Below are 27,543 nucleotides of genomic sequence, written 5' to 3'. Positions count from 1 at the left end.
CTGCTTGGCACAGTCCCAGCTCGGAGGCAAGTGGCGGGTTCCTTCCAGACTCATTATGCGTAATGGAGAGATAAGGAGGTGCAGCCATGACACAGCTTGAAAACATTTGCTGTGCCTCCAACCTGGGTGCTATCTGTTAGAATCAGTGCCAGGTCTTCCTGCAACACTTAATTTCAGAAACCAGCGCCATCATAAAAGAAAACTCACCCTTTCATCTGCTTCCTGGTTCAATTGCCCTCCAAACCCTTTTGGGGGACTCTCTCGACTTCCCTGTGCTCAAAATGAAATGCCTGAGAGTGGAGAAGTCCTTTGGATTTAGTCTGGGGCTTTCTGAAACTCTGCATATTACTCTTCTTCTTCTGTTACATTTGGCTTCTCCAATCTATTGAGGTAAATGGGAGTAACCTAATTACTCTCATTTTTCCTAATTCCTCACCCCTGCATGTGAGGTGCTTGACAGTAATGTCAAAAGAAGACAACCCTAAAAATATTAAATCAAAAGGCAACCAGAAGAGCTCTTGCTGGATGACAAGACCAGCTCAGCTTTGTCAAGCTGGGGTATACTCAGCAGGACGACTTGCCTACCATGTGTGAGGCCCTGGGTTCCATGCCCAGCACTACCAAATCAATCATTGAAATGAAATGAAACCTTTGCTTTGCTCAGTGGATCTTGGAAAGGGCAGAGGAGAGAAGGGAAATGGGGCTGACTCCTCCTGACTCTAGCATTCTTTTTGGATACTCTCAGGGTCTCAGAAACTTAGGAATTAAGAAATAAGTCCTCTCTAATTCAAAAAAATCCCTTTTCATAGCTGTTAAGTGGAAAAGGCTGGAACCTTTCCAGATGACTGGGTGTTGGCTGTGGGTCTGGAAGATGAGATAGAGAAGCTTCTGTTGGATCCCACTAACTTCTAAGGCAAGAACCGCAGGCAAATTGGATGAAAATCCAATTTCCCCCATACTTGTGAAAACCCAAGCAAACCCACAGCCTGCCTGGGATCACTGCATCCAGGGGCCCTTGGAAGTTCTTACAGGAGCAGGGGATTTCTCCAGGCTCTCCTTGGGATGGCCAGTCTTGGGGACAGGGACCAGTATAGCGCTCTGCCCTGTGTCATGGTCCATCTATCAGACAAGACTTCTGTGTTTGGAATCTTCTCCTCATGCTGTGCAAAGATACTACACTGAGTCTTGGTAGTGACCAGGGAGGTAAAAATGTATCATGAGTGTTCATCTTGTCTATTCCAAGTGAACTCTCTGACTTCACTTCAAAAGTCGTGGAGGTCTTATTCTGGGACAAGAGGCCCCTTCTGAGGAGGTGGACGCCTTTCACACATTCTGCTCTGGGCTCTACCTCTCATCTCAGAGGTGAGAATGGAGGTTCATCTTTCCATCTCACAGATGCCAAGAGAACTTCAGAGATGGGCATAAAGTTCTACAGCAGGCCATTCGCAAAATTCTGAGAAAAGCATGGTCTCCTGACCCTTCCCTGGTGTTCTCTCCCTCATACAATGCACAAACGTCCCAGGTACAGTAGAGAGAATGCATCAAAAGTGATGGGCGAGGTAATATTCCAGCCCAAAATGTATAATGGGAACTCACTGCCGCCCACCAGGTTTTTGTTATTGTTTTGTGTTGCTGAGGATTAATCCCAGATCCCCGTGCATATTAAGCAAGTGCTCTACCACTGAGCCTCCCCCCCCCCCAGTCCTTTTCACAATTTGTTTTGGGACAGGGTCTTGCCATGTTGCCTAGGCTAACACTAAATTTGCAATCCTCCTACCTCAGCCTATCAGAGATAATAGTCATGTTCCACCATGCTCAGCCCTGATCATGTGTTTTGGGGTCTCGGAGTGGCACGGGATAAGACTGGAGTACTTTCCCTTAGCCCCCTCCCTGGGACATTTTCACATGACCCTTTCTGGGGGGAAAACAATCCAACACTAATGAATATATCACTAGTGATGAAAATGATCAAAGCTGTTGTCCTAGTTGCATAACTCGTTTGTGGAAAGTGTTTCATAAACATTTCACAAGAAGGAGCATTTCAAAGCGTGAACATCTCCCAACCTGCCTTCAATTACAGGCAAGGATTTTTTTTTCTTTTCCCTCCCCCCACACCTTCTATGCTTCTCCCTAGCAATGAGGAAGAGTTTCTGTTTTGTAACTAATCTATAAGGAGCTGGCAAATGTGATCCTCATGAAAACATTCTAAAAATATATCCCAAGTGGCGGGATGGGGCAGCCAGCTAACTCAGGTGAACAAGGCTAAAAGTACCCGACTGAGGTGAATGTTGGCTGTGGTATTCATTTGTTTGTTTTGTTTTGTTTTTCAGTGCTAGCAATGAAATCCAAGGTCTTGCACATATTGGGCAAGTGCTATTGCCGTGAGCCACTGTCCAGCTGTGATTTCACTTGGGTGACTTGATGTCTCCAAGGCTCCTGACTGCTTCTTAAGAGCCTGAGGCTCCTGTCCCCTGGGTGTCCCCCAGGAAACCCATAGGAAGTACTTGAGGGGATGGTCGCATCCAACCCCTGGCCTCTAGTCAAACCTATGCTAGATCAGCCTGGATGCGTCTTTGTCCTTGTAAACTGGACTCATCTCAAGAACAACAGATTTCAACACGAAAGAGGGATGCGAGAGGAGATACACAGTCCTTTAATAAATAAACGCTGCTCAGGAGGGTGCATCCGTTTGGAGTTGCACCTTTGAAGCGTAGCTTTGCAAAGACAGGTCCCTGTGCTTCCTGCTTGCTCTGGAAATGTAACCCGCTTCTTCATCTTGCTGTTTTCTGGCTGTAGCTCCTGGGTCATAGCTATGTGCTTGCTGACACATGGGTGAAATTTCATTTCAAGACTGTAAAAGTTTTCTTCTCCCTCTGAATAGTATGTCCCTGAATCCAAGTTTTAAATTCCCAATTTAAATTTAAAACTCCAGAAAGAATCTGTGCCTCCATAAATGTTTCCTGGTGCCCAGGACCTTAACAATTTTCACTGGGGCTCTGCTGCACAGCCCTGTTGAGGATCTTGCGGTGTTCTATCCACTGGCAGTTGCATCAGTAGGGTTTGCTCATCTGTGGCCCCAACCTGCCTTGAACCAGTCTTCGTTTTCTCTGGTGGCCTATTTGGCAGACAGGAGGACAGAGCTCCCTCTCCAGATCTCCATCTGGGCAAGAATATGACCGGGAATCTTTGACTTTCCTTTTTTTTTTCTTATCATGAGACAGGGGCTCACTATATAGTTCAGGCTGGCTTTGAACTTGCTATATAGTCCAGTCTGGCCTCAAATTTGCTATCCTTCTGCCTCAGCGTCCCTGTGCTTAGATTATAGGCACGTACACAGGTATACAGTTGCACACACAGTGTGCCTGTATACAAGTGGTTCACATACGTTAGGGGAAAATACTGAGCACTGTATTCTAAGAACTGTTTCAAGCCCAGTGGTTATTCTTTTTTTGTTATTATGGAGAAAAAGAAAAAAAAAACAGAAATAGGGTACAAGTTATACAGAATTTCAGAAAAAATAATAGGAAATCACTAGTTAATAGATTACATACTGTTATCTTAGAAATAGTTGTTCAAGTTACAAAATTAAAGCATATAAAGTGGACTTTCAAACAGTGAGACTGCAAACAGTTTTGTTCAGTGATTCAACAAAACTCAGTAAATGGTTATCTATCTTATACACTTAAATATATATGCGGTTATATTCTTTAGAGCCCAGTGGTTATTCTTAGGGAACTCAAGAATAGTGTGTGCATGCAGCTTTTCATCACACTGAGTTCTTTTATATAAATCTGGGCTCGCCCTAGCCCTGAAGATTGAATTTAAGGCCTTTGAATTTAAGGTTGAACTACAACCACACCACACATCCTTTTTTATTCTGAGACAGGGTCTCTCTAAGAGTGATGAGATTTTGCATACACTACAACATTTGGCTGGACGATGTATTATGGAAGGACTTTGTTGTCCCTTTTAGGGCTAAGTATGGCTGGGCATCTCTGTAATTCCCAACCTTATAGAGGTTGAGGCAGGAAGATTGCCAATTTGATACCAATTTGACCTACATAACAAGTTCAAGTCCAGAGTGGATTACAGCAAGATTTTGTTTCACAAAAAAATCAGTTGGGGGAAATTTTAAAAAGACATCTAGGAAATAAACACAAGGTCCAGGGCACCTGATTTAGGGTGCCATCCCTACCTCTAATTAGATGTATAACTTAATACTTTATTCATCTGTCTAGGTCAAGAATATTCCTCCAAATATGGGAGAAAATAAACTACAAGCATCTACTTAAGAAATGTACAATGTGTGAAAGAACAGAGGCCTGAGATGCAGCTCAATGGTAGAATGCTTGCCTGCTAGCATGAGTGAGGTCCTAGTTCCCATCCTCAGTACTGTGCAAATGAATTAATTAAAGAGAGCAAGAGTAGTCTTGCAAGCACGTATGTTTAATACGTTACTAGACCTACTTTACATTTGAAACGACTTGGGCTTGGAGGTGTTAAGAAATGTGCCGCATGTCACACTGGCAGTAAACAGCGGAGCTGACTGCGATCCAAGTCTGTTTTACTCTTCTGTATGATCCTGCTTCTCACTATGTGTCATGGAACCACCGAATTATGGACTCTTCAAGGAAGCTTGGAACAGGTTGTGCTGGCTCCTTGGCAATTATTCAAAAAGTGCCAATTCTTTTCCTTCCCCGTTAGAAATGGAAGGAAATATAGACCTCACTTGGTTCTTTTCACATATATAATTCCTGAAGCCCAGAGCAAGGAAGTGATGTACTCAGGAGACACAGGTAGAGCTGCAACCAGCTAGGCCTCCAAACTCCCCGTCCACTATCTGATTAATTCCTCTGCATTATGCTGTGGCTCTATCATCTATTTTTTTGTTTTTTTGAGACAGAATTTCATTATGTACTCCCCAGGCTAGCCTTGAACTCACTATGTGGCCCAGGCTGGTCTCAAACTCACAGCAGTTCTCCTGCCTCAGTCTCCTGAGTGCTGGCATTACAGGTCTGCACCACTATGCCCAGCCGCATTGTCTATTTCTGTTGCTATGAGTTGCTCACTCTGCCTCCTGTAATAACTGATTAGCCCTAATCCCCGTGTCTTAATGAGACTGGATCTCAAAAGAAAAGCTCCCACACAGTGTTCAGTTACTCCACAGAGTAAAGCTAAGCTACAGATGATGCGTATTACCTATTTGATGTGGTTTGGAGACCAGCATTGTGTACTGCATTGAATCTGATACGTACAGATTAACTCCAGGGGCTTGGTATTTGCTGAGGAAGGGAAAAGAGGTGAAGAGAAGAGCCAAGCTTTTTATGGACTCTCTATCCTAGTGTGTCTTGTTGTGGGTCCAAAGAAGACTGCTAAAAGGAAGGGCAGGTGTCCTGCCTGCTTGGGAGACACACACATGTGCAGGACCAGCGTATGACTGTCAAGTACCACACAGATTAACTCCATGAGTACAAGCTCAAGAAAGACAGAAAATTATCCTTGTGAAAAGAATTAAGATGTGTTATGTACATGTACCAACTCCCACCCTGAGTATAATCATTATGTACCACAAACGTGTACTAACAAAATAAAAGACAAAGCAGTTTTAAAAAAACCTTCAAATATAATTGCCATTCATTCAGTCATTATAGTTCAACAGATTTCCAGCTATGGGAACCCAGGCTCAGATAACTTAAGTAACATGCTCAATGGCACACAGCTAGGAAAGGCAGAGACCAACTTTCTCGCAGATCCTGGACCTCCACGTCCCCCTGCTTTGCCTTCTTACACTCTCTGAGCTATTCCACTTCATCTAACACCAGGATTTTGGGCCCCCGGAAGCCACTGAGATGTACTGGCTGACTCCTGCCTCTTCGTGTGCTATGCATATTGTTTTTATGTACAGTGCCTTGTTGGAGTAAACATTGTCACAAGTGTAGTCTGAGCCTTTCGCATGTATACATGACCTAAATGGTGACTGAAAGTGACATTTTCAAGTCTCCATAGGATTCTCTTTGGCATTTCCAGGTGAGTCTGAGATTTGGAAGCTTGCCCCCAAACGCCTAAACATTGGATAAAAGAAAGCAAATGGTTTTCTTTGCTAATTTTCATCTTTTAGCATACTGTTTCAGTAGACTTGAGGTTCTTATTTCTTTTGGCTTCCAATAAAGTGAGGCATCACTACGTCTGCCCAGCCAGCCATGAAGTAGGTGGTCTTCAAGTTGATAAGTGTTACACAGAGAAGTGTTCTGCCCCTAAAGTTTCTTTGTGTTATGCAGTTTAACTCAACAAACAATGAAAAGCACCTATTGTATATCAAGAGGCAGTAAGGACTCAAAGATGAACTCCTAGTTGAATTAGATACTCAAATCAAAAAGCTACCTCCTACAGTGTGATACATATAACAATCAGAGACAGGTACAGGCTGGCCTAGAAAAAGTCAGAGAGTACGGCAGCTAGAGAAAAGGGAATGAGACAGGGAAGGCTTCCAAAAGTAAAGTCCCTGCTGAGTAACCCCAATAGATGAGAGGAGGAGCTCACCAGCTAGAGAAGTCCCAGGAGGGCATCCCCGGAAGCAGCGCAAGATCAAAACAGCCACTGCCTGCCCAGAAACCCCAAGCAATCCCAGACTGCTGTGGTGCAGGATGGGAGATGCCATGGAGTCAGCAGGGCAAAGGAAGTGAAGATCGGTGTGTCACACCAAGGACCATGTGGCTAGAATGAAGGTGGGTGACATGGTGAGATGTCAGCTTAGTTCAACTTTAACAGGCACGTGGAGTGTGGATGTACAGAGACAACAGGTGTATGACGGCATACGGGACAACTAGGTATACTGTATACTGCAGTCATTTAGGTGAGAATTGGTGCGGACATGCCAAAGGCCAAAACCGTAGGCAGAGAGGAGAACAGATAGAACAGAATGCTTTATGATATAAAGTATAATTCTATCCTTACAGATTTATATCCTGTAACAAAGGTTGTTTATCTCGGGGTCCCCTGTTGAATGCCTGTGAGACTAGAAGACCTATCACAGAACAAAAGAGTCTAAAGGAGTTCTCTAGACCAAACTGCTAATGAAAACTCAAGCAGGAAGCATGTGGCATTCTACAAGGTATTTATTTTCTATGTTATATATTTCTGCAATATTTGAGTTTTTTTATTTTTTTATTTTATTTTATTTTTTTGGTCTTTTTCATTTTTATCGGTACCAGGGATCGAACTCACGACTGCCTGCTTGCAAGGCAGGCGCTTATGCCGCTGAGCTAAATCCTCAGCCTCAATATTTGAGTTTTTAATTTAAAATTTATTTTACTTTTTATTTTTGCGGTGCAGGGAATAGAACCCAGGTCCTTACACATGTTAGGCAAGAGCTCACCACTAAGCCATCTCTCTAGTCCCCAGCGTTGATTTTTAAGAGTTATATATTACTTTTAAATTGGAAAAAAGTTTAAAAATTAGAAAACAATAAGCATTTGTCACGCATCTACATAGGACATTATCATTTACAAGGTGTTGAAATTAATTGCAGAGAACGTCTGTCTCCTGATAAGAAGCACGCCTTGAGAGGTTCAAAGACACATTGCCTAACTAAGCAAAGGCACACACAAACACATGTGTGTGCATTTCCATATGTGTAATAACAAATACACAAATATATTTAAGCAACAACTGGAAACTGGTGCTCATCTCACACATCCTGAGTCTTGGGTTCCACCAGGCAGCACCCGGGGTTGTCGCCTGCAGACTCACTTGCACATTGCCACCATACTTTACAGTTTACAAAGCACCTCCAAATCCGTCACTCCTTCTGACCTTCAGACTACTCCTGGGAGACCAAAGAAGGTGGGTGATGTTACTCCTACTCTATAGTCAAACTACGTTCCTGGGAGGTAAAAGGAAAGTCTGAGGTACATGGTTGGCTAGCAGCAGAGCTGTAATTGGAGCCCACATCATCCCATTTAAAATTCAATGCTTGATAATGCCTCGGATTTCCTGAGGAAGCTTCCTAAATAAGTAGATTTTCAGAGTCACTGAAATCTATCCCTTGAAGCTCCAAAGCTTTTGATTTCTGCGCTGGATAGATATTTATTGGTTTATTTTTAATAACAATCTTGCATAAGGGTATTATCTCTATCCCTATTTTCCCTTGAAGAGTACCTGAAAGGTAATTCAGTCGTGAGTCAGCGTCATAATGCTGAGCTCTTTTTAAAGGCAATCACACCCTCGAGGATACGAAGTGTCTGGCTCCTGTTGGCCAACGCACTACATAGCTCTAGATTATTCTGCAGCTCTAAGCTCTAAGTTTTCTAGGGCTTTTGCCTCCTTTTTCAGAATCAGCTTTCCCCTCCTACTGCTGGTATATTTTCTTTTGGAACCCCTCTATTCCAGCTAGAATTTACAACTTTTATTTTCCAAGGGTAACAAAGCCAAAGCATTAACTAAAACCAGAATTGTTGCAATCATTTCTAAAGCAAAAGTTCGAGGCTCTGAGAAAAGGCCTGGCTTGAGGTCTCACTTGCCTCCTCCTTAGACTTAGTGGGGTTCTAAATAAGTGAAGCTGCTGGCTGTGTGAATTAATCAGCACCCTGATTCAGCTCCCTTTCAACACCGGGTTTGCCCATTGGTTTCATTTTTATCGAGTCCATATCTATCTTGTTACCCTTATTAGCCTGGGACAGGTCTCCAGGTACAATGGCTGGTTCGACCTAAGCAAATGACATTTTAAGATAATTCCCAAAGGCTGGGAAGCAGCTACCAAGTCTGTTACCAAGAGATTCCCTTTATGGAGTACAGGTTGACCATCCTTCATCTGAAATGCTCAAAACCGGAAGTATTTCAGCTTCTGAATTTTTTTAAACTTTGGAATATTTACATACATATAATGAGATATATTGGGAGTGGGATTTGAGTCCAAATATGAATCTATTTCAGGGAGGATTTTCCTTATTTTTGTCACCAAAACTATATGAAAATAATAATTTTACACACTTCTTACCTGGGAAATGTGTCTTGCTTACTATGCTTAGCACAGACTGTAATGGTGCCATTTATTCCTTATAAAATATATGTGGAGTTAATGTGTGAATACTTTCAACAGTCCTATAGGAAACTGGGTCTCAGGGAGGACAAATAATTTCTCAGAGGCCATACAGCTGGGATGTGGCTGGGGTAGTATTTGAACCCAGGTTTACGTGGATTCAGAATCAGCCCTCTTTCTGCTGTATCACATGACTTGAAATGTTATGCCAAACTTATCTCATCTCATATGGGGTTCCCAGAAGAGGGGCTTAGCTAGAAGCTTTGGGTACAATATGTATGTATGTTTATTTGTGTGTATGAGTCATCCCTGGACGGCAGGGTGAAAGTGTAGGGGCTGTAATACGGCAGATGAGCAATGGGTCACTGCTGTCAGGAGGGACGTATCCAGACGTGTGACAGGGCCCTGCTTTCGGGCCAGTCTTGCTAGGAATGTTAACGGTCACTTGGATGAAGATGTATCCTGTCCTTAAATTTCTACATGAGGAGCAGGGCCCGCTAGCACTTTGCACAAAGACATCAAGATTTAAAAAATTTTAAAAAGCACTTGAGTATACATGTCGTAAAGCGGGCAAGATGAAACATAAAAGCAAATGTAACAATCTTTGCTTAGAATACTAACCGCAGAAGACAACAGTTCATCATTAAAAAAATGCTTGAGAGATATTAATTGGCTTGAAGAGCTGTAAGCCGACTGTGTGACACGGTTATCTTAGAAACCTGCAAAGTAGTCTGCGTTAACGGAAGCAGAATATCTCTCCAGGGAGGCTCTGCTACTTTCTGATGCTCATTTCCTGAAAGAAGCCTTCATTACTGCTTTCCTTGTAGCTGACACACATTGAAATTGAGGCACAATAAGTAATAGTACCTGCTCCATAAAAACGTCTTGAATGAGTAAGTGGATGGACGAGCAAAAGGTCATACTGCGCTCTGGCTTAACCAGACCTCAGTGGCACACCGAGTCTTATACACTCGGGGCTGTCTACTTACAGATGGTGCCTGACAAACTGAAGCAAGCACCTGTTAAGGTAACAAGGTACAAATGAGGTCAAGGATTCAATTTAGCATCATACACATATAAAAAAGGAAACAACCTGATACCCATCAAAGTAGAAAAAACCTAAAGTTACATTAAAACAATATACTATTTTGAATTTATTAACAAAAAATCATATTTAATATGTAATGCCATGAAACAATCTATAAACTTTCTTTTCTTTTTTTTTTTTTTTTATCTTTTTCCTTTTTAGCGGTACCGGGAATTGAACTCAGGACTGCCTGCTTGCAAGGCAGGCGCTTATGCCGCTGAGTTAAATCCCCAGCCTATAAATCTTATTTTCTTAAAATTTTCTTAAAATTTATTTTTGTAGTACTGGGGGTTGAACCCAGGCTCCTAAGAGCATGTTAGGCAAGCGCTGTCTTACGGAGCCACAACCTCAGATTTTTCCTTCTGTTTTTGGTCTTCAGATGGAGTCTAAGTTGCTAAATTGTCTAATTTGGGCTTGAACTTAAGATTCTCCCGCCTTAACCTCCCAGAGTTCTGGGATTACAGGCATGTAGCACCATACTCAGTCCCAGCCCATTTTAAAAATTTCCTTCTCAGACAGGGTCTCATCAAGTTGCCCAGGCTGGCCTCAGACTTCAGGTCCTCTTGTATTAGCTTCTTAAGTGGCTAGGATTAGGTGTACACTACTGCCTCTGGCTAATTTTTTAAATTTAAAAAGAAACTTGCAAAACAATACAGGCCACATAATGTATACATGTGTATGTACTATTAAATAATACAAACATTTATACACTTCCTTTTGTATTTCATAACCAGAAGAAAAAGGTGATTTACACTTATGTATGCTACACTGGTAACAAAAACCACTATTAGGAAAAGGACTATGACTGAACAGGGGTTACAAAGTCTTTCTTTTTAATTCGTAGGACATTTTTTATGACGAGAAAGTTATGCATCTAATTGCTTTAGGAAAGCAATCCAAAGCAGGACATGTGGAATCGTTTACTGAGGCTGATATTTACAGAGAAAGGAAAAGACTGCGGGGAGGGGACTTAATATGAAGGCCTGTCCTGTGAAAGGGACCCACTTGGGCCTGGGGCTGAGGCAGGAATGGTCGCCCCCAGGGTGGTGACAGGAGAGGGAGAGCCCTGACATTCTAGGGGGAGTGAAAGCCTGAAGCAGGCTGTCTTCTAGGAAGGGACCCTGAAATCCTGGCAGAGACCTGGGCCAAGGTCATTGATTGAGGGCAAGGGGTGGCAGTAGTTAGGATCCATGTGCTGATGTCACTGGGTGCTAGGCCTTTGAAGTTCAGGACAAACACTTCCTTTAAAAAAAAATAGAATTACTTTTTTTTTTTTTTTTTTTTTTTTTTGGTACTGGGAGTCGAAATCACGATCTTGCACAGACAGGTGCTACCAGGCTAATTCCCCGGCTCAACACTTCTTGTTAAAAATTTTTATTTTTTCAAATAGGGATATTAAAGCAACTAGTGCCACCTACTCTCATCATTGTTTCATGACATAAAACAAATATTTTAATACCAACAAATGCAAAACCTTGTGTTGTAAAAATAGAGTATATTCTGCTTTACAAAAATTCACTAAAGGACTGGGGATATAGCTTAGCGGCACAGTGCCTGCCTGGCAAGCACAAGGTCAAGAGTTTGACCCCTGGTACCAAAAAAAAAAGCAAAAATTCACTAGGTTTTTTCCTATTTGAATTTCGTTGCAGTGAAACTGAGTAACGAGGTGCTTTATTATGAATAAATAAAAATGTCAATGCACAGAATAAAAGAGAGAAGAAAGGGTGGGGACCGGAGCTCTGGGGAGCACTGCTGAGAACAGGGGAGCCAGCCTGCAGGACACATTAGCCTCAGGAGTCAGGGTGCTGGGCTAGGGTGTAACTCAGTGGTAGGGTGCTTGCCTAGCAGGCACGTGGCCCTGGGCTCCATCCCAGCATTGCAAAGAACAAAAAAAAAACTAAAACCAGAAAAGAACCCCAAACCCCACAAACCTGTGTGCTTCTGTACCCTAGACTTGGAGACTCTAGTCAAATATCTGTGTTCAGTTTATGAAAACTAAAGTCATCCAGATAACAGGTGGCATGAATCTCTATTAAAATGATGGGAAGAGAGGGAACCACAGGTTCCTCTCACTTAAGGGGCCTTTCTGGCATGGCCCTGAACTGGCTTGTGGTAGTTAGCTGACCACAGCCTGGGTTGGCCAGGCTCTTGCACACAGGACCTGAGTTCCAAAGATGAGGCTCCAGCTGCTAGCAGCCACTGGGCCAATGGCTGGCAAGAGGCATAGTTAGGAAATATTTCCCAGAGCCTACTGGATGGAGCCCACTCCATCTCCTATTGGTATAAACCCAGCAAGCTCCCCTTTCTGGGGCAAAGGGATGACTTTTTGCGGAGCACTGACTGGGAGCAAAGCCAACAGGGAGCAGAACAACATGAAAAGCAGAGAAGGCATGAAGGGAAGGTGGGCGGGCAGGTTCATTCCGACGGTCCACCCATGCGTTTATTTTGGAAACGCAGGATGAATGCCTACTGTGTGTCAGGCCCTATTCTACTGTAATACACAAAATGCAGAGTGTGGACCCTTTCCTCAAATACTCTACTGCTGGAGGGGGAGACAGGCGAACAGCAGGAGTCCATCAAGGCACAGAAGGCAGAGTGGGTAGTCCTGGAGGGCCACTTGCAGAATGAGGCATTTGGGCTGAGGTTGGGGAGATGCAAGGGAGCTTCAAGGGACAGTGATGGGGTGGAGGTGGAGGACGGGGTCACGCAAAGCAGAAGCAATCTGCCTACTCCTCTGTTCCTCACCGCCTTTGGCCCCTCCGTTCCAAAGAGGCATCTTATTTCTACCAAGCACGCAGGCCATACTTGGAAGTCCTGAGGAAAGTGGCCCTGCAGTTTGTGAGGTTGGACTTGTGGTTCCTAGTCCTCTGAAGACCTCAGACTGAGGAGTGGGCAGCCACTATGGGAACACCAGGCTTTGTCCAGTTGTCACAACTTGGGCAAAGTCACACCCGAGGCTCTGTTGACCCTACATTTCTTTATGTCAGAAAAGTACTTTTATCCTCAGACCCACATAGGCAAAGCCAGTCTCAGGGGAGGGTCCCCCGGTTGTTTCTGGTCAGAATCCTCCCAGCAGCGATTGGAGGATTGTTTTCTCTACAGAACCAGAGGGGCGTTACCCGTTCTGGTCCAGCACTGCTTCCCTCAGAGTCCAAGTCCAGCTTGACCACTCCGGTCAGTGCCAATGTCTCAGCCCAGAGCTGGATGCACAGCAGCCCTCCACCACTCACCCCTGCAGGAACCAGTGCCAGGCTCCCCTGGGCGTGGGTATCCAAACCTTTTCAGGCCCCAGTTTATTAGGCACATAAGCAACCTGCAAATCCCCCTTCCACCTCCTCTGAAGAGACCATTCAGAGCAACAGCCTCGGTTAAGATTTAAACAACCCTTGTTAGGATCACACATTTGGAGATATCATCAAAAGGGAAAACAATTCAAAATTTATAGAAGATGCTTGGCTCCACCTAATCTCAAACAGGCAATCTTTGTTCTATGAAAGGGTCACCCTACTACTTAAGTGCAGGTTTTCTTATTGAAGAAAAATAGGTTTTCATGTACGAAACTGATTTGCATAGTGTTTCAAAAACCACCTGATTTGGCCTAGTGAGTCTTGCCTGTGTTTACCTGGCACAGAACAGGGCTGACACATCGTTCTTATTATGGCTCCAGTCATGGCTGAGTCAGGCACAGGACACAGGTATGGCCAGTCCCAGGAAGGCCTGCAGTTGGGGGATCTGAGTGGAGATGCCACCAGGTCTCCGGAGCCTTCCAAAGACACTGAGAAGAAGGGGTGAACTGGAGACAGGCCGATGCGAAGTGGGGCAACTGGTGCTGATGTTGCTGCAAAATTATTGAACCTGCAAAATTTCATTTAATTCTCCTAACAGCATTGTGTGTTATTATTTCTCACATTTTACAGAGGGGGAAGTGAGACTTGGAGAGTGTAAGTGACCAGATTATTAAGCTCCTATTTGTAGAGCTGAGATTTGAACCTAACTGGACCTATGTCCACCACACAGTCCTCTGCGGGGCTGGACCTAGGGGTACCTTGCCGCAGTTCATGCTAACCGAGGATGGGGGAAGATGCCAGTGCAGGGGAGAGGTTGCCAGCAAAGCAAAGCACATCGGGATGTGAGCAAAGGGTCCTCAGGGGTTGGGGACCAGGGGGACTGGGAGGCTGTGCATGGGTCAGGGAGGGAGCTCTCCACATAGGATCTGCACCCAAGCAGCAGAGGCTCAGGACATACTTACTGGGGCAGGGAGGGCAGCAATGGTCAAAGGAACAGGTTGGGAGTAGGAAAAAGGAACTGGTGTTGACCACAGGGCCTGAGATCAGTAGGCTCTGCGCGCAGGTGATAAAGCCTCAGCGCTGCCAGTTAACTGTGAGTCACTTTATCATTCTGAGCCTTGATTCCCCTATTCCTTGGCTGAGAACAGTAATACCCACTTCACATAGCTCCTGTAAGGGGAGAGAAGCCTGCAGCAGAGTTCAAGCTGATGAGTAGAGGGTCACAGCATGAGAGGTGACTGGAATGGAGCAGGAACATAGAAACAGGACCTGAGCCCTGAGCATGGCCCCCAAAGCCACGTGCAGGCAGGAAGGGGGGAGTCCGAGATAAGAGAAATTTTTGGCTGAAACTGTGATTCTTAGAGAAGTACACTTCAGGGTTCTTAGAGCTGCCTTGACAGCCCTCTGCCTTTGGGGCAGAGAGAAAGCCAGGGCCCGCCCCTGCCCTGCGGACACACAGGCAAACACCTCCCCTCCCTGAGCCCTTCTCACGCACAGGCCCAGGGAGGTGGCTCTCCCGGGGAACCCTCTTTGGGCGGAAACCTTCTCCACCCTGCCCATCTCCTGGCAACCCTCCCTGGGCCTGCAGATGCTATCTCTGCTTCCCAGCCTGCAAGTCCCAGCGAGAGGAGGTCTGTGGAAATTGGTGAGTGAGGGGGATCCGGAGATCCGCCAAAGTTCTGGCTACATCAAATGAGGGATTCTGGGTCACAGGAGGACCCGTTTCATTGCAGAACCCTCCTTCCTCTCACGCTTTCCCTCTCCCTTGATTCTCAAAAGCAGCCTGGTGTGGAGCAAAGTCAGACAGGCCTGTCTTACATCTGAACTCCGCCTTGAGCAGGTTACTTAACCTCTTTGAGCTATAGTTTCCCCAGCTATGTAATGGGAATAATCATGCTTACCTCACTGGGCTGTTGAAAGGATTAAGTAATAACGAATAAGATATAACCTATGTGACACACCTGGCACTGCACAGAAACCTCAGTGTGAATCCCGACCCTAAACAAGTCTCTTGACTTCTTTAAGCCTCTGTTTCCACATCTATAAAATGGAAATTATGAAATTTCCTTCTCTGGGTCGCTATCAATTTTTAATTAATTAATTATTTTAAAGAGGAAGAAACCACAGAAAAATTAGAAAGCAATCAAGCCAGCAAACAACAACAACAAAAGCCAATGATGACAATAACTGTTGTAAAGTTGTAAGGCTGCTTATGAAAAGTTCAGCCCAGCGTCTGTTACAAACTCAGTGAGTGGTGTTAACTTCTATAATTGTTTGGGACCTCGTCCAGTTTCCCTTTCAAGACCTTTGTCCCAGAGAGACTCCTACAGGAGGAGCAGAAGGGCTGGCCAAGCTTTTTTTTCAACAGCACCTGCAGCCACCAGACGCAACGTGCTGACCTCTCCAAAGAAAACTTCCTTCCTGATGCCCGCAGAATTAGGGAACCGACCTAGCTACCTTGGCCTGCTTTCATCCTCACTGCTGGGCCGAGAGGAACATTTTAGAATGTTTCCATGGTCTCACGGCTGCACTAGAGGAAGCAGAAGGGCTTTGTGGCAGCTATCAGGTAAGCCAGCAGGCACTGTGGACACGCCTGCAGAGAACCCAGACGGCTGCTCCGTTCCTGCCTGCCGCTCCCTACCCTGTTCTCCACCAGGCTTTATCCGCCCAGTACTGGGGATACTGCCCAGGTACAAACAGGAAACAGCTGACACTGAGCCTCAGGCCAAGGCACCAAGAACAGCCGGCAAAGAAGGACAAACTTCCACCTCTCCAAAAGCAAATGCATTTATTGTTTCTTCACCCTAGTTTGGGGAGCTAGCAGGGTATAGATTGGGAGGTGATAGCTCCCAGAAAAAAAGTTTTTCTAGTAGTGTCTAAAGCCCATTCAACCTGGTGCAAACCCAGTCAAGTAGCCACACAGGCAATGGAGAAAAGAAATTGGTGGATTGCCATTCATCAGGGAAAATTTAAGAGTTGGTGATTCTTGTGGATTACTGTGTGTCAAATATTCATTTTCTTTTTTTTTTTTTTTTCGGTCTTTTTTCCTTTTTACGGGTACCAGGGATCAAACTCACGACTAGCCTGCTTGCAAGGCAGGTGCTTATGCCACTGAGCTAAATCCCCAGCCCTTGTGTGTCAGATATTATACTTAGTACTTATGGATCTTAACTGTGCTAATTCTTACAATGTCCTAGGGGGTGAGTAGCAGTGTATTACTATCCTCGTCTTTGGAGGAGGGAGCTGAGCAGGAATTGTCTCTTGATCAATAGGGGCTTATCGCCTGCATCATGGCGCTGCCTCCTCTCCGATAAGACACGCAGTGGAGTGGGCAGAGTCATGGGGCTGGGAGGCCAGTAGTCCCAGGTGTAAATCCAGACCTCTGTGTGTGGGCAATGTGCTCACAGAAAAGTCCTTACCCACGCAACACCTCCGTTTTCCATGTCTGTAGAACGCAGATGATTTGGATCTGCCTTTGCACAACTGGGGACTACCTCACAGGGCTGCTATGAACGTTAAAAGAAATGATGTGTGTAAAAACTTGTACTCGCTGCTTAAAATAAAATCAGAGTTCAATTAATGTTACATTATCATATATCATGATTACAAAGGGGAAATCACTTTGGAGAAGATGGTCATGTCTGTCTGTCTGTCTATGTGTATGTATATGCTACGGATTGAACTCGGGCCTTGCACTCTACCACTGGGTTCAATACCCATCCTTTTTAAAGAAGCTTTTAAAACAAATGTTTTGGACACTATCTTGCTAAGCTCCCTAGGTGAGCCTTGAATTTATGATCCTCCTGCCTCAGCCTCCTGAGTGGATGGGATCCCTGTGCCACCACGCCCAGTAGGAATCATTGAATCTTGCCAGTTATCTCCAGCCTGAAAATCCTGTTCTATACCTAATCACTCAGTCAGGCCATCTCATGTGCTGCAAAAGTGGCCCTGGTTCACACACTGCTTGCGCTGACATTTTGTTCGTGGGAGCTTCCCAGACCCTCTCCGTCACTTGACGGCAAGTTGAGTTCTCAGAGGACAGGAGCCCTGTGTTACTTCCAGGATGGTTTCCCCAGGGCCAGGGGAGCCTCCAGGTTCTACTTCTATTCCTGTTTGGAAAAACGTCCACCGCCTGGTTACAACCGCTCTGCCTCCTGGCAGAAGGGGGGACACATCCTTGGTGGACCACGGTGAGCTGCTCTTGCTGGAGGTGACGGCTCTCCTGAAACACAGTTTCTAAGCTCTATGGGGTGTTATTTCAGTTGGCACTTTTTGGGCAGAGATGGGTTATTCTAAACTTCCCACACTATAACATGTTACCAAACAAGGGATACGTAGGTCCTGAACAACTTTTATACTATTTTCAAATGACCCACCAGATGTTTGCATTGGTGAATAGCCTGCCTTTAAACATATGAGTCTACAATCCAACTCCATTTTTTATGCAAAAATGAAATAATCTTATACATATTCAATATATACTTTTCCCAAGGATGTCATTTTATGCATTGACGAAAGAATTATTTAGAACTTTGCCAAGATTCATTTAACATTTTGGAAAATCAGAGTTTTGTTTATTTATTTTGTGGTGCTGGGCATCAAATTGAGGGCCTTACACATAGAGGCAAAGTGCCCCACCAACAAGCTACACCTCCCCCTTAACCTACGGCTTTGGAGCTGCTAATAGAGCATTCCAATTCCTGTCTGCTTCATGTCTGACACAAAGCATCCTTTTGGGGGATTGTGTCCAAGGATTTACTTGCTGAAACAATACATTTTTTCATTATAAATTACTTTGTTGTCTCCTTTTTATTCAAATGAGAAGATCTTTTATGTGTTTATTCATAAGTTACATAAATTCCAAATCCTTGTTACAAATGACACTGGGTCTGATCAGGACAAGTTAGAGGGACTCGGGGGATGTGACTTGATCCCTTTGGGTTCTCTTTTTAGACCCGCCCGCCAGAGAGCTGGGAACTTTCAGCCTGTTCTCTGCCAGCTCTCTCTGTCTGGCAGATGTGTTTAATTCTGCAGTAGAAACTTCTGTGCAGCCATTTACCCAAATTGTCTCAAAACAAATGAACCAACAAAGAAAAAACAAAACAAAACCCTCTATCTCCAACATAGCTGTATCTGTCAGGCTCTTATATCTGCTTTTTAATTGCTTTGTTACCTTGGAGGGGGAGAGAAAAGAGGGATGCTACGTACTTATACCCTAAAATGTGATTTGCTGCCTCCTTATCTCTCTATCTATCTGTCCACCTCCCTGTCTATTGCAGTGCTGGAAATTGAACTCAGGGCCTTTGCACGGATCTATGTCCTCAGCCCTTTCTTTTTCCATTTGAGAAGTGGATTTATTCTGCCGTCACCACAGACCCTACTTGCCAGCTTGAGAAGCCTCTCCATCATTCTGAATCCTCCTTCTCTTAGGCTGAATCCTGTTCATTTTTAGAGAAATTACATACCACAAACCAGTGTGCATCAGGAGCCACCAGAGACACTTGGCTGTTACTCCATTATCTTCAGGAAAACAAAAGTCCTAGTTTATAACTAAATACTATGTAGGGGAATATGGGGGGGTGGCTTCTCTATGGGGCCCAAAGAGGGGCATAGGAAATGCATGTATTGTGCAGGTAAGCTCAGAATGCTGCTGAGCCTGGGAGAGAGAAAACCCCAGGCCACTGATTCTCAGCCTTGGGCACAGGAAGCTTCGTGATGAGGACATTGCCACTCGCTTCCCGTCCTCCTCAGCCTCACAGAACTTTTGGGAGACCCTGAAGCAAGACAGCATCTAACACCAGACACAGAACATGGCCTGGGCCATCAAGCAGGAGCCCGCAGCGCTGGATAGATAACGAGGCACTCAGATTTCACCAGCAGAGAGCAGGTCTGAGGCTACTCAGGGTGCTTCTGTGGGCTCCCTAAGCCTCTTTAAGCCAATTCTTCTACCACCCAAGTGTTCCCAGAAGTTAGCAGGAGACGGAGGGGAGGAGCTCCAGGAGGAACAGACTCAACAGCGGGGTTTCCCGACTCAAGAGAGGGCGGGCAGCCTCCCTGTCTCTCAGGAGAGGCCTCCTCTTCCAGGCTCAGCCTTCTGCTGGGTCCCCCAGCATGCCATCGCCATGTCCTCTCTTCTACACTGCATCTTCTTTCTATCCCTTTTAAGGATCCCCTGGGCCCCAAAGGCTCCCCTTCATCTTTATCCTTCATCGTCCGCTTTCTCAAAAAGGAACTGTACAATCCAGATCACCACCATGCTCTGAGCTCCTACTCAGTCATCACCTGTGGCCGGCTGGCATCTGCTCTTAACTTGGGTGCTGCAGGCACCACAGCAAGACCATTGCTACTTGCCTCACAGCAGCTCAGAAGCCCACTTGGAAGCTCTAAGCTCCACCATCCGCCTGCGGGTTCTGATGCTGTCGGCTTTCCCCACCTTTGTGAAAACCTCTCCTTTGCACACACAGCTCCCTTCCAATCCCTTTCTCCATTCCTTCTTAGTCTCACCTACAAGCACTCACTCTTCGGCCTGTCCCTTGAATGTCCCCTGTCCTCTGGGTCTGTCCTTGGACCTTTTCCAGCTCTGACACTCTCCCTAGGCAGCCTCCCTCCCTCCCATTGCTTCATGCAGTACTGTTGGATGATGACTCCCCAATACTCATCTTCAGTCCTGATCTGTCTCCTGGGCTCACACTCACATTTCTTACCAGGTGTCCAGTACGTGCTGCCCATTATCTGCCCTCTTCTTCCTCCCACCCTCTGGACAAGTCTGTTCCATCTCCAACCCTCTTGATCTCTGGTGCAGTTCCACTAATGCTCAACATCCCAAGCCAGAAATCTTGGATTCTCATGAGACCTGTTCCTCTCCATTGCTGCCCACATCTAACCTGGTGTCAAAATCCTCCTGATCTTATCTCAGAGTTTTCAAATCTGGTCTCCCCATGTCTGTGGTCACAGTAATAACAGAAAATACTTATGCAGTGTGTATGTTCCAGATACTTGCCTAAGCGATACGCACGCACATTCACATCCATTTGAGCTTCACGACCATCCTGCGAGCTAGACACCAGTATTCTCCCCATTTTTATAGATGACAAGGCTGATGCACAGACATGGAAGAACTTGCCTAATGTCACAGCCTGGTAGTGCAGAGCCAATATTTGAACCCAGAAGATCCGGCTTTGTTTACATGCTAGAATCTCTGTCCTTAGTTCAGCCCACGCTTGCCCTGGCAACAGCATTACATCTGGCCTCTCCTGCGCAGGCCCTTGGCTAGTTCACCTTCCTTCCCCCCCTTACCCACACCATACAATGCTTTGCCATTGAATGAAAATAGTTAGGCTTAAAAATGTCTACTAGCTCCCTACTGCCCTTGAGACTAATTCTACACTTCTCTGTCATTTAAAGTGCTTCCTAATCTGGCCCAACCCACAGCTCCAACCTCATTTCATCCCCCGCTGGACTTCTCACCATTCTGCAAAGCTGCACCCTTTTTCAACAGCAAGTCTTCACACTCACTGTCTCCCGTGCTAGCACACGGCTGCCCGGCCTCTCTGCCAGTCAAAGTCTGACTTTTCCTTTGCTACCCACTTCCACACCATCTCTGCGTATTTTCATTGGGCAGTGTCCCATGGCTCAGCACTCGTGTTGTTTAACAGAGTCCACCATGAATATAACAATTTATCTTCTTTCAAATAACATGGTCTAAGAGCTGGGAATTTAGCTCAGCAACATAAGCGCCTGTCTGTTAAGTGCGAGGTCATGAGTTCGATCCTGGGTACCAACAAAACAAAACACAATAACATCCTTCATCTAGCATTTAAGAATGAATGGATGGCCCAAGGTGTGGTCCACTATACCCTTCCATCTCTGCCCCTGCACTTCAAATGGTTCTTTCACAGGGTCACACGTGATCGAAAGGTTGGGAAGGTTCCTTGCAATCTGTTTTCCTGATTTCCTACAGCTCAGAGTGTCTCTGTTGTCCGTTTCTCTTCAAAGAAAAAAGAATACAAGGAGAGTGAAAGAGTTCAACTGACCAGTGGGAATGTGACATAAGAAAAATGATGGCACCAGGGCACACAGACCTGTAGGGCCTTTAATTCCATCTCATTTACATGTCTTCATCTCATTCACGAGGAAACTAAGGCTCGGGAAGAAGAGGTTTGCATAAGAGACTTGACATGGAAATGCTGCGTGAATGCTGGATGAGCCCACGTTCCTTGTTCATGCAACCTTAGAACTGCCGTTCCCCCAGCACTTAGCTTTAACTCCCAGTCACACTAGCTGGCCTGGGCTTTCAACAGGAGCCCTCTCAGGCCAGTGGTTCTTGCTTTGCTCTTGATCTGTGTCTAATCCGAGCAGTCCCTCCACAAGTGCGCTTTCCTCTCCTCCCCACTCCCTCTGCCCCCCACTTCCTTCCATTTAGTCACAGTGAAGTCACGCTCAGAATCCACTCCCAGGCCCCTCCCCGAGAAGCGCGTGTGTGTACACCAGAAGAAATCAGAGTGCAGAGGAGGACACAGTGAGGCATTGTGGGAAAACTGGGCTCCAGAGTCAAAGACATGTGGGTTCAAATTGTGGCCCTGTCAGTCATGTGACCTTCATCCAATTATTAAGTCTCTCACATCACTGCTGAAAAAGGCAGGGCTGTCTGGGAGTAAAATAGGGATAGGAACTGGTTTACAGTGAGAATTAAATGAGATAAAGTGTGTTGAGTGTCTGTTTCTCTGGCTGGGAAGCATGAGACGGGACTGCCCAAGCAGAGGCTTGGGTGGCACCTGCAGTCCTGCAGGTGAGCTGGTGTAGAGGTACGTGTGTGGGCATGGGCATCTGATGGCCTCTGAGGGAGAGTCAGAGGGCGAGGAGTGGAGCCTTAGGAAGGCTGTGGAGATGCTTGCAGGTGAGTGTGACCAAGCTGAGTGTCTTTCCTCCCAAATGCCCTCCCAAATCACAGAACTACGGGGTCTGCCCATCGCAGTGATGAAAAATCCAAGCCCCTCCTGGGGGGGGGGTGAGGAAATAATCTACCCCAGAGGATTATCGGAGGTAAACAAGCCAAAGTGAGCCTATTCCAGAGCCCAGCTGGTGGGAATTGTACTCCAAAAGATGTCCAAAGGATCAGGGTCCTTCTCGTAGCCTGCCCAGAGCCACAGGACCTATCCCTCCCTAGCTTTGTAAACAGCACAAACATTTCTCAAGCTCTAGATGGATCACAGAGGCAGCCAAACTCACCAAGCCTGTGGAGCTGGCTACCTTCCAGCAGGCTGGCATGGCCACATTTTGGAGTGGGACAGACTCCTCCCTGTGCTTCTTGTCCTGGCCCAGGCAGTGAGAGGTAGTCCCCAAGGTGGTGATGGTGGGGGAGTTCGGAGTGCAGAAAGCATAAGAGACAGCCCACATCCCCCTGCTTGGTACCCTCCTGCAGGTTCGGAGCCCTGGGAGCACACCTCCACCTTTCTGCTCAAGACAAACCTAGCCAAACTATCTCTTAGATCAGAGTCTGTCTCCCATTGAAAGACCCTGAGTGAGAAGCTGATTGTACAGTGATCGTTCCTTGGCAGGACTTCTAGGATTTTACAAACTGCATTGACTGGTAATCCTTCCTCTTAGCTAACCTAAATCTCTGTGTAATGAAGTCTATCTCAGTGGATGTGGGGAAGGAAAGAAGAATGGAGGGTTTTCATTTGTTAGCAAATTTCTCATAAAATTCGCCTACCTAAAAGCTTTTGGCTTAGGGCTCGAGATTATTCCTCTCTCTGACTGTGAAGAATGTACCCGGAATTAATGGCCCTTTAGGAAAGGTTAGTAGTGGCTTCAGATCATTCTACAGATAAAGGAGGAAAAGAACATATGTGATATCTGTCTACATTTCATCTCACTGACTTCCACCCAGAGCCAAGCAGCCTCCAGGGAAGGAATCCCCGAGGCATGCGTGCACCCCATGTTGGGATTTGGGTCCCTCCCACTTGCTGTCTTCTCCAACCCACTCTTCCTTGCTGGACAAATCATTCTTCATCCTTCAGAGCTTCACGCAGGTACCACCTCCTCCACGGAGCCTGCTCTGAGTTCCTGGCAAGAATCAATCTTTCCCATTTCTGTCCGATGCCATGCTTTTGCACACCTGAGCAAGGCACACACGAGACTTACTCATTTAGGACACTCTTGGGTACCCCCCCATATATGCATATACATGTGGACTTCAGGCTCCCTCAGTATAGAGGTGTCTTAACCGTTTATGTTCCCACAGTTGGCATAAAGTAGTTGCCCCTTTTCTGATTTATTAACTTTCCAGCTGAAAAACACTCAGGCCAAAAGGATTAAACCAAAACTATACAGCTCGGTAGTTAGTGGCAGAAACTGGAGTAAAACCTTGGCTTTCTCACTTTGGTAGACACAAAGTCTCCCTTTCTCCCCCTTCTGCCTCACTCGAGGGCCCCCCATCCTTGCTTTCTTTTTCTTCCCTGCTTCCACTTTCTCCTCTGCAAACCCTAGCTACTCAGACTTTGTTTTACTTCCTGCCTGCTCGGTTTCCCATCAGCCTGCAACCCCAGAGTGGGAAATTCTCTCCCTCTGTTCCTCCCTTTTCTTTACTCAACCCCAATCTGCAATCTTTGCAACAGCACCTGCCCCTGCCCAAAGGCTTCCTAACTCAGTCTGCCCTCGCCCAGCTCAGATCCCTTTCTGTTGTCTCCCCAGCACGGGTTAGGCTGTGTTCTGAGCTCTTTCGTTTTCCTTGTCATGGTCCCTATCAACTTTCTTTCAATGAGGAGCTCCCTATGCAAACCCAGGCACACTGTCCTTGGTGACACCATAGATTCCTCTCCACATAGCCACGCACAAGACTCGCTAAGATGTAATTAGGCTATATCTGGGCAGCAAGTGCTATAGTCTTAGATTTCAGGACTAGATGTGCCACTCAAGCCCACATGCGGCACGAAGCTTCTGCTAAACAGCTGTGACATCTATCAACACTCTGACATGACTTGAGGTGATTCTGAAGAGGAGACCCCAACACTGGATCAAGGTTGGGGCAAGAGCCTGGATCCAGGGTCCTTTACTCCTGAAAGTTAGATGTCTATGAATAATCACCCTCAAACTGTGCTTAAGCTTGGTATTCCCACACACGACAGTCCCAAAAGTGGTAAGATCAATGTTCCTTCTGACCCAAGTTCTTACCTGTCTGTTGAAATCTAGGCCATTCCGATCATTTCCTGGAAGAAATAACAAATATATACACGTTAGTTGCTTGCAGGATTAGAAGAGGGTGATGGTTAGAGGAAAAACTCTGGGATGTTGAGAAGAGCAGGTCTTTGTTCTGAAAAGGGAGTACCCACTTTCCCTAATGCTTTGATCTTCCTGCTTACCCTGTTTTCCGGAAATATCTTGGGAGAGTCTCCCAGGGGAGGTAGACAGCCAGTGAAAGGCAAACTGGGTTGTGCAAGGTCACACAGCGAGTCAGAGTCTTTGACAGGACAGGTGGCCACGCCAACCGTCAGAGGGCTCCTTCCCTGCACACCTCACACCATGCAGCAGACAGCTGATACATGCCTCAGTGGGTGAGCACAAAAGGGATGGCATTAGTCCCTAAAATTATGATCTGTAGGTAGGAAGTTCCCCCTCAGCCCAGTCCTCTGGAGGTGATGACACCTAAATCAAATCTGTCTTACACTGTTCCCACACACTTGTTTTTGGTCTTTTTCCTTTTATAATAAATATTTTGCTGAAAAAGTAAATATGTACTTCATAGAAAAACTTTGAGGTATTCAGAAAATATTTAAAGTAATGGAAAAGAGACAACAGCATTTTTGTATGTTGATAGTCTTTATGACTGTGTTCCTTCATGGCTGTATACCATTCCATATAGATTTTTAACCGCCCACCCTTTTTATGATGCTGCGGATTGAACCTAGGGGTCTCCCTATGTTAGGCAAGCACTAGAATACTGGGGAACTGTGCCAGTCCTTTTAATGTTTTGTTTTTTATTTCTTCCCTCCCCACCCACATGGAACCCAGGCCCTCGTGCATCCAAGTAAGAGCTCTACCACTGAGCCACATCCCCAGCCCCCTTAGTTTTTTATTTGGAAACAGGATCTCACTGTTTCCCTGGCTGGCCTGGAACCTGTGATCCCTCTTACCTCACTCTCCAGAGCATCTGGGATTATAGGTGTGCACCATGCCCGGCTTTCCCTTGCTTTTTCCAGGGTGCACACCACCCATATTTGTCTCAAGGAAAATGAATATTTTCCTATGCTCGTCAGTCTCATTTTAATGGCTACATAATATTCTTTTATATGGTTGTGTGATTTGCTTAAACATGCATCTATTGCAAGGCGAATTGTTTCCATTTTTGGCAGCAATAAAGTTTCCTATTCATATACCTGTCATACAACTTCCTCTGGACCAATAACAGCAAGGGAATTGGCTACTTAATAAATTGCTAGGGATTTAGCTCAGTGGCATAAGCACCTCCCTGGCAAGTGCAAGGTTGTGAGTTCGATTCCCAGTACAAAAAAACAAAACAAAAAAAGGACAAAAAAAAAAAAAAAACCCAAAACAAAACAAACAAACAAACAAAAAACCAGTATACTCAGCCTACCATTGTATTTTGCAAGTCAGAGGAGCTCAAAACATGTTGGTTGAATGAATGAATAAACTTAGAACCCTCACAGTAGCTGGAATGAAAGTTTCTTAGAACAATGTACAGTTCCCCAAGTGTCCTGTTTGCTGCCTGCTTTTCCTGCTGTTTCCTGCAGCTCATGCTCCTCCCACTTTCTGCCCTGCCCATTACCCTGAGCTCTGGCCACACAAAATGCTGTGGCCACACATTACCATGCTCCTGTCCTGGTGTCCTCGCGCAAGGCCAGTTCCTCTTCCCCCTAGGACTCAGGGGCCCTCTCTGCTGGCCACAAGGACTCACTGTGTAACTGCCTTTTCCTCTGCATGTTTTTCACTCCAGCTAGCCTGTGAATTTCTTAGAACTGGATGGTGACGTCTACTTTTGTGTCCTTAATGGCCACAAAGGAACCACGGTTCCTAACCCAGTCTCAAGCCTCAAGAGTATCTGAAAGATGAGAAGAAATCCTCCGGCTTTAACATAAACCTCCATGCCTCTGCGTGTTCCAGATGATGACAGGGAAGCAGAGCCCTGTCCTGTGTGCTCCCAGGTCCCCAAGAGCAACATGGCCAGCAAGAAGAGAGCTGCAGAGGGTAAAAGGCCAAGCGTCCCCAGCAGGAATATGTTGGGGCCCAAATTAAGCTCCAGCAGAAGCCGATGTTCGGATCAGCTAAGACGATTTATAAAATATGTGAAGGGAGGTGAAGTCAGGAAGGGCCCGCCCTCACTCAAATATTTGCGCTTACAGGGGAGGCTGAAGGACACAATTATTCATCTTATCAAAAGAAACCCATTTGTGACACTGACAAGCTGGCCTAACAAGAACTAATTTTTAAAAAGTTGACAAAAGAGCAAATTCATTAATTCCACAAGTATTTGCCGAGAAATGCAGAGCCAGGCAGTGTCCTGGCTACTGGGAACGTAGGAGATGACTCAAGTTTCTGGATCCACGGAACTTTCTTTTTTTGGTAGCAGGGATTGAACTCATGACCTTGCACTTGCCAACCAAGTGCTTATGCCTGTTGAGCTCTATTCCCAGCCCTTAGAGCTTATTTTCTTGATGAGGAGACATAAAAGGAATAAGCAAACAAATCTATAAAGTAATTCACTTAGACTCAGCAGAGTGATGAGACTTGGTAGAGTCAGGGAAAACAAAACGGCTGACACTAGATGAGAGGCTGCGTACGTGATTCGCTGGCATGGCACTTGCCTAGCATGCACGAGGCCTTGGGAAAAAGGGACAATGAAGGCCACTCAAGGGAGGTAACATTTGCACGAGTGGAGTAGGATCTCTACCGTTCAGAGGTCTGGCAGACGATCAGCCCAGACAAAAGCAAAGTCCTGAGGTAGGGGGAGGCTTGCATGCCAAGGAACGGCGGTAGTGAGCTCCGTGTGGCTGGGGAGAAGTAGCTGGAGTGAGGTGATACAAGATCATGGTGAGGGCAGCAGCTTGCACCCCAGGGCAGAGCGTGAGTGCTGTGACAGTCTGAGCAGAGGAATAATCCGGTCTCTGACTTAGGTC

General features: G+C 45.8%; 1 protein-coding gene across 1 annotated transcript in view; it reads right to left on the bottom strand.

The window, feature by feature from the left end:
- Pou2f3 (POU class 2 homeobox 3) overlaps window positions 1–27,543 on the bottom strand; it is a 76,496-nt gene that overhangs the window by 25,471 nt on the left and 23,482 nt on the right. Inside the window, exon 3 of the mRNA XM_063255940.1 lies at window positions 24,584–24,618. Within this exon, the coding sequence (XP_063112010.1) occupies window positions 24,584–24,618 (35 nt within the window). The remainder of the gene's footprint in view (window positions 1–24,583; window positions 24,619–27,543) is intronic.

The sequence above is a fragment of the Cavia porcellus genome, unplaced genomic scaffold, assembly GCF_034190915.1.
Source record: "Cavia porcellus strain 051 isolate PalLab524CR breed Dunkin Hartley unplaced genomic scaffold, mCavPor4.1 scaffold_9, whole genome shotgun sequence".
NCBI classification, from domain to species: Eukaryota; Metazoa; Chordata; class Mammalia; order Rodentia; family Caviidae; genus Cavia; species Cavia porcellus.
This window is presented reverse-complemented; position numbering and strand designations above follow the sequence as displayed.